General features: G+C 38.4%; 1 protein-coding gene across 1 annotated transcript; it reads right to left on the minus strand.

The window, feature by feature from the left end:
* Positions 1–723: 723 nt before the first annotated feature.
* Positions 724–5,517, minus strand: LOC112182123 (squamosa promoter-binding-like protein 7). Its single transcript, XM_024320566.2, has 3 exons — positions 4,635–5,517; positions 3,389–3,507; positions 724–1,464 (listed from the first exon to the last, which is right to left on the minus strand). Exons 1-3 carry the CDS (start codon positions 5,279–5,281, stop codon positions 911–913), a joined length of 1,320 nt encoding a protein of 439 aa, XP_024176334.1. The 5' UTR covers positions 5,282–5,517; the 3' UTR covers positions 724–910.
* Positions 5,518–8,168: the final 2,651 nt, after the last annotated feature.

Raw genomic sequence — 8,168 nt, forward strand, 5'->3', positions numbered from 1 at the left:
ACAAGAATCATGCCTGTGATTTGAAATACCTTCAATTTTCTCCACCACTCATCTATCTATATATTGTAATTTGTTTTGACAGCAATGTTAAGAGCGGTAGAGGAGCGATCGCCGTCAAGATCTTGCTGGATCGGGAACTTTGAGAGTTTTTTTTTTTTTTTTTTTTTTTCAATGATAAGGGTAAATTATGATTTTAAAATTTTCAAAAATATAGAGGTCCAAAAAGTAAATAAGGAGGTCTGAATAGAACCACCCTAAACGTCTCAATACCATACACACCTCAATTAATGATGTGTCAATTTCAATTCCAACAACAAAAGCCAAAACCTATACATAAAAATCTGATGCATAAAGTGGTACATATCCTCTGCTACGTCTTTTTAACCGGTGTTGATCTTGCGCTTTTACACTAAACATTTAAACCAAACCATTTTACAATTTTCATTTTATTATCTTCCGATAAGTATTAAATGGACTGAACCCTAAACTCAACACGGTGACCCTTAAAATTCCCAAAGCAAATATCGTTCGCTCCATTTCAAGAAAAGAAGGATCAATCTATCTTTCTTTTGGTTGTTGAATCTCTGCTGGATTGATCAATGTTTATATTCTGAATCCTCATTACTGATGGAAGCGAAATGATCTCTGGATTCACAACAATCAAAGAATCAGCACCAAACCCATCCACGGAGGATCTTCTTTATTCATTAGATCTAGAAAAATGGAAACCAGCTAATTAATTCAATGTATTATTGTCCGTCAGCGAACAAAAGAGAGAGAAATATGCACACTTCGACAAGCGATATAGATGGATGGATGGGGTTGGATGGGGTGAGGATAAACTATCCCTATCAAACACTAAACAAGAGAAATCAATGAATATATTATTATAGACTTGTAAGAATTAGATTTAAACCACACTGGCTCCTTGGAAGGAGTTCCATTTCCACAGGTCACACTCGTCTTCAGCCTTAGTACTACTGTCCCTTGCAGGCAAGAAAGTCTCATATGCCGGGCTCGGAGGCTGCTGCATTAGATCAAGTGTCAAATGTGCACCACTTTCATGAAACCTGTCCCAACTGTGCTGATTGGCAGAAAACATTTGCTGCTGCTGCTGATGATGATGATGATGGTGATGGGATTCGACAGAACCAGACGGCCATGATTGGCTAAGATAATCACCAAAGTCTTGGGTCGAATGGTTATTATAATGTGATGAGTCCTCCCAGTTTGAGTTTGATCGGTCCGAAGAAGATATGAGCTGGCGAGCCAAGATGCCTGCACGGTTTTCTGCAATGAGTTCACGAAGTGCAGCGCGGGATCTTGAGGAGAGATCAGATGGAGATAGTACCCAAGAATCACTACTACTTTTGGAAGATGACAGAAGAGAGAGAGCACTACATCCTGTCGGGGATGACGATAGGTATGGAAATCTCCCTGCTGCAGCCATCATCAATTTCTTCTCTGTTGATCACAAGAAAATAATATGTTTAGCTTTACTTTAAACCTAACCGATACGCGAAATTCAACTTGTATTAAAGGATTGGAAATTATTCTATGCACTGATGATGCAAATGACCCAACACTTATAAGATGATCTCAACCCATAATATTTATAATGAATATTTTTATTAATAAACTAATAGTATATTTAATATAATCTAACCATCCATTTATTTCGGTGCAATTGCACGTCGGTGCACTGAATCCTCCACATTAAAGGATAGCAATCGCAACATTCGAACATTAGATTTCATGCTCTAGTACCAAGTAAAATTAGAGTATCCCACCCTAAACTAATTGTTAATGCATAACAAAACTCGAGAACTATTACAAACTGTTATGCAAGGCTTAGAATTATTGGAGTCTACATTCTCAACATTACTACATTTAGAACTTGGTGTATAATTATCTAGTTTTGTTGTTTCTTTTAAACAAAGAAACAAGAGCAAACACAGCTTTTCAGTTTACAAAGCCATTGAAATAAAGCCACCTGTCCTCATGGTTGATTTTTCAAATGAAACTCAAAGATGTTTCTACTAACTAGAAAGATGAATAACGCAAAATTAGAGTTGAGCTGTCATATGTTTCTTTTTAAATTTCTTGGAAGTACAATAAACAAAGGAATTAGATAAATTAACAAAGCCGTGATGAGTGGTAATGTGCCCTTTACCTAAAGGGTTCAAGACAACAGAATTCCAAGAACAGAATCAATGATGTCAAACAAATTAATTAACAACACATATAGTGAAGGTGAACTGATATTGAAACATCTTAATATCTTATTGAGAACAGAAGATGGACTGCATGTGTAGTATACCAGAAATTATTCAACAATTTAGAGAAGCACAAGTCATTGAACATAAAAAGAGAGCCAATATCTTTTGCCTCAGAGCTGAAACATTAAAAAGTTAATAGTGATGGTTGGAGCAAAAGAATGTCAATGAAACAAAGCTCTCTAAAGTTTAGGTTCTACTCAAAAGCTTCCCTGTTAGAAATTTAATCAACAAAGACAAAGTTCCCGTGCTAACACACTAAGTCAAGAAATAATTACTTCTCGCCAACTTCTTTTTCTTTTTCATTTTCTAAACAGGAAAGGGAAGACATCAAGGTAGAGCAGTATCAGGTTCCTATATCTCTCAACTGCTTTAAGGAAAAGTGAGTGTAGTGTATATATATATATATATATATATATATATATATATATATATATATATATATATATATATATATATATATATGGGAGAATTTCACAAATAGTCACTCAATTATGACTCATTCGACACTTTGGTTACTAAAGTTTCAAATATATCACTTTGGTCACCCAACTATTACACTGTCAATCACTTCAGTCACCCAAAGAGTATTTTTTATAATTTTTTTAATGAAAAAAAATTAACAAAGTGACTTAAGTGATTGACAGTGTAATAGTTGGGTGACCAAAGTGATATATTTGAAACTTCAGTGACCAAAATGTCGAATGAGTCATAGTTGAGTGACCACATTTGTAAAATTTTCCCTATATATAGGCTGCATTTTGGTGGTATGTAAGTTTGATATAGATTATTGAGACCAACTTTCAGACAACTTAATTTTTTGGGTGAAGTGATTGTGCAAAATGGTTCGACTTCACAAGCTCCTTAATTTAGCAACATGTATCAAGGTTTCATCTATACATTCTGTATTGATCTACTCATTCACATGGAGTTTGAGGCAAGACGTGATTGGTATTCGAGTAGAAGGAATGTCATATAGGTTAAGTTGCTCCATTTAATTCAACGTTAAATTGCAATTAGAGTTCTAGAAAAGATTAGGAGTCAAAGAACCTCCAAGGAAAAGGCACAAAATTAAAAAGAGACAGAATATTTATAGAGATAGATATACACACCTTGAGAAGAGCTTCTGGGTAGAGAATCATGAGAGCATTTTCTTCTTCGCTCATTATGCCCAGCTAATCTCCTCCTACAACTCCTCTTAGACTCGTCAAACTCCGACACCACGTGAAACCTATACCCATTTTCCCACCACTCATTAGCGCATCTATAATCATCTCAATCAATCACCTAAAGTAAACCAACAATCCCCCTTTTATTTTCATATTCAATTCAATCATCTATTACTTTAAACTTGCACCATTACTACATTACTAGTAATAAAATTAGGGTTTATCCTTTGTGAAGATTTTTCCCCTTTCCGATATAAACTCGAGTATATATCATATTTGACTATTTGTTGAAAATACATGTAATTTCCTGAAGAAGAAAAAAAACATATTTAATCCACAAAAAAAAAAGGTGAAAATAACCATATAGGCCCCTATTTTGACCCATGTTCTACTTTTGTCTAGGTAGCTTCAAAAGTTTCAAAATTGCCACTCTGTCGTTCCCAATTTTGCCAACTGGGTCACATTACATCGTAAAGTTTCAACCAAGGCCACATGGGACACACACTAACGAAGAAATTATCGTCTTGGATCTAGAATCAAAGTTTGAGTTTGAAGGAATATATATTTTTAGGAAAATTCTGCTATACAGATCTGCATACCATGCAGATCAACTGTGTGGACCAGCATGTGGATGAGAAGTTAAGGATGGGAAGCATTTTGAACCGCAGGACCATGCAGATTTGCACGGCAGCCAAATCCATATTTTTAATATAATTTCAACAACTTTACATGTTTCGTTTCTTGCCAAGTTCATATTCTACATGAACTAAAAAGAAAAAGAGTAAAAAATATAATAAAATTTTAAATTTTAAATAAAAATTGATTTTTTTTTTTAAATGAAGCAATTCCAAATGAAGGCTAACAAGATCACGTGATCAAATAAATTTTGGTGCGAGATTGAAACTTGAAAATCTTTTCCTCAAGAAAAGAAAAAGTTAAGAAAATATGATGAAAAATTTGAAATAGTTTTCTTTTATCTGATACGTCGCTCTGTATGTATTAATTGTACATTTCCATCCCAATTTGATTTATTTGATGATTTGATTATGTTACACACAGATATATGCATGCGAACGTATATGACCAAAAAGTTAATATTATAAATGTATCAAGGATCAAACTCTTTCAGTTTTGGATCATTAAGCTGCTAAACTGCTAACTTTGAAAATAGTTGCTCTAATGAACTGACCTGCTGCATTGCTGACAGAAGCGCTGCTCCAACCCTAAGACCACCACCTTGGAAGCCTTGGAGTGCATCTCACACACTTTGTGCCGCCGGTGGTACTCCTTCGCGCTCACCAGCGCCACGTGGCACCCCTCCACCTGACACCGCGGCACCTTCAACGACTGCGTAGAAGCCCCACCTCCGCGGCTGCCAGGGCCATACACGTTCTTGCCTCTCTTCATGCCCCCTACGGCCAAAGGAAATCCCGCCACGTCTCGATGATCAAGCAGAGGCAGAGGAGCGTCCTCAAAGTAGTGCCTCTTCCCCAGCTTCAAGCACATAAGGTGGGGATCCGGAAGATATTGGGACCCACGAAGACGACTCTGATGATGATGATGATCGCCACCGTACAAATTCTGGAAGTGCTGCTGCACTGCTTGAACACCGTTGTTGTTGTGCACCAGCGGGTGACCCAAACTCGCTTCGGAGCTCGCGCTGGAGCCTGAAGGCGGCTCCGCTATGGTGACGGCCGCTGTTGCAGCCGTCATGTACAATATATCGTTGTTGCCATTATTATTACTATTATTCATCTCCCATATATCCCAAGCAAGATTTGCGTTATTACCATTCTGCCCTGATCTGCCACCAATGTTGTGCCCAAACATTTCCATATCGTCGATATATGATAGTTTTGGTGGTACAGAGAGAGGAAGTAGAAAACAGAGAAAGGAGTACTAGTTGAACAGTTATGTATGAGCTAGTGTGATGTACAGTTATACATGAGCTAGGAGCTAGTAAGGCTAGGGTGAGAAGATAATACAGAGAAAATGGAGAGAGCGGTTGGGGTCCTTGGGGATGTATGTATGAGATAGATGGATGGATGGATAGATATAAAAGAGGAAAAGGGTATAAGGGACGGGGGAGAGTCAGAAGCAACGAAGAGCCTCTGGTTTTCCGTTGTTTTACACCAATGGGGTTAAAGAAAAAGTTGCACAGTGTTTGCGCAGACGGACATTATTAAGAGAAAGAACCCTGCTACGACACGTGAGAGTGAGATGGGAGCGCACGTGGGAATAGTGGTGGTGGAGCCGAGGCCTGAGCCTTTCTGTGGCAACGATTTGATGGAAGAGGGTGACTGATCTCTGAGTTACTGAGAAAAAGAGACTGAGAGGTAAGAACTGTGATTAGACGGGAGAGAGAGAGAGAGAGAGAGAGAGAGCTAATTATGGCAAAGGAATTATTGTGTAGGTGTAGGTGTATCCATGATAATATGGGGCTAACAAGTGTTTCCATACTATCATAAAAAAAATAAAAAAAAAATAAAAAGGGGTGTTTCCATACCCCAAAAAAACATGAAGACTGTTCTGTAATTGTTCGCGCAGAATTAATGTTCTTGTTGTGTACGAAGCACACTGCTAATTCGCATGCAATTAATTCGACCAAAACATGGTCTTAACCTATTTAACCTCCATTGACCAAAATCCTATTTAACCTCCACGTTGATTTACATTGTTTATGACAAGGCTGCGGTTGTGCTCGCCTCGAGCTTTAATAGTCTTTTCACCGGTTAGGCACGGGCGGGGACCGCATGTCAATTGAATAACTCCAAAATCCATTCTAAATATTTCGGGCCGGGCTCAAATAACATTTTTTTAGTTATAGGAACCGTGAAGGTTAGGACTGTAAATGAATAGGTCGGTCTTTCCGTGTTTTCGGGCTCAAAAGTCTAATTTTATGTACTTTTAATTTCCCCACAATTTCACCATGTTTCTAAATTTTTGGGTTTAGAAGAAGAAAATAATATCATACAAATCACAAACTAAGCTCCAGAAGGAGCTACAAAGAGAAGAAAATAACATCCAAACTTCATAGTTTCTTCCAAGTTACAAACAAATGAAGTTTCAAAGTTTAAATTCTAACCCTATGAATGAAGAACTGAAGAAGTGAAGTTTCAAACTTCAAAAATTCAAATCCTCTTCATGCATGTCACACCACTTGCCGACTTACTATCATCACCGCCTTCAGACTGGCTGGAAGCCATCACAATCTCGTCCCCACAAACTGCAGCTTCGGGTTCCATCACCAAACTGATTCAGAGAGGCTTCGGGTTCCACCTTAGGATTGGGGTTTCGAAATGGAAAACTGAAGGGGATTGGGTTTCAAGTTAGTGATCAAAGAAGACCAGAAGGAGATTGCTACTGGGTAAACTGAAATTAGGTTCTTGTTCGAATTTGAAATCTGGAAACAAAAATTGATTGAGGGTTTCGAGTAGGTTCGACCTTCGAAGCGATTGTTTTTGAAATTTGGCTCAGATTGGGAAATTGAGAAAGGGTCGAGGTCTCTCTACAGGTGGGTGGGGTTTGGTTTGAATGTTGACGGCAGAGTTGAATTGTGTTTGAACTTTGAATGTTGACCGATAGTGAAAGAGTCTAAGAGACTAAGATAGTAAGACACTAAGGCTAGTAGGGTTATATTTCTTCAGGCTTATCTCCAGGCTTTGGGGCTTATGAATACTAGATCCGGAACCGGCCAGTTAAAACTCAAACATTACGGGCTTTAATTTTTTATGTTTTTTTTTTCTCAAAGCTCGGCCCAGACCTTGAAGGTCCGAATCGATTAAGTCTGGGTTTTCAGGCTAAAATGCCTAGGCCTAGGTTAAACACATATACGCTCGTATCATTGCATTAAGGCATTAAGCTAGTCTAATATAATCTTTTTTTATCAAAAGAGGTCAGCCCATTATATAGATTCAACAAGCAGTACAAAAATGAAACACTCATATGGGGTCGACAGAAAGAATTGTTTCTCATAGTAACCTGAGACTCGTATTCTAAAGTAAGAACAAGAACCCAATATACCCTCAGTACACCTACATTTTAGAAAGTCCACGCATCATTATTTCAAACAAAGACCTAGGAACTCAGAAGCAAAATAAAATACCTTCAAAAGCTACTGATCTTTGTGACCGAGATCAAAAATTAAAAAATATTTAGAGTAGAGAATGAAGCAACACCATCCACTCCGTCTTCATTCATCATAGTCGCCCTAATTAAGAAGTTCCAAAAAACCTTAGCCCATCAGCCCAATAACCAACACTCATGAAGCCTTGTATCCACAATCGACTCTAAAAGCCCCAAGAGTCACATCCACTCCCAATACCAAAGGCAGACCAGGCCCTAACAAAAGTTAGGGCCCAGCCCACCCACATACCGTCCAACCAAAACCAGGTCTAGTTGGTCCAACCAGCTAAGAGCACATCACCGCCCCCACCACAGCCAACCAAGCTGCTACCTTCGCCGTAGATTAATGCCGGAGAGATTGCATTGTGACAACCAACTTTATCACAGCCATCGATTTCTGCCTTAGTAATCACCTTCGCAACAGACATTCTGCAGCCATTGGTGTCGGAACAAACACCACGTCCATTGATGATGCTACCACCTCTGCCGCCGGCCTTGGAGCGGAAATTACATAAGCAAGAACCGACAAATAAGGCCAGCCATTCTCTTCCAGTGTAAACCTAATCCTCTACGTTCACCATAGCCTCTACCAATCGGG

The sequence above is a fragment of the Rosa chinensis genome, chromosome 1 (genome assembly GCF_002994745.2).
Source record: "Rosa chinensis cultivar Old Blush chromosome 1, RchiOBHm-V2, whole genome shotgun sequence".
Lineage (NCBI taxonomy): Eukaryota > Viridiplantae > Streptophyta > Magnoliopsida > Rosales > Rosaceae > Rosa > Rosa chinensis.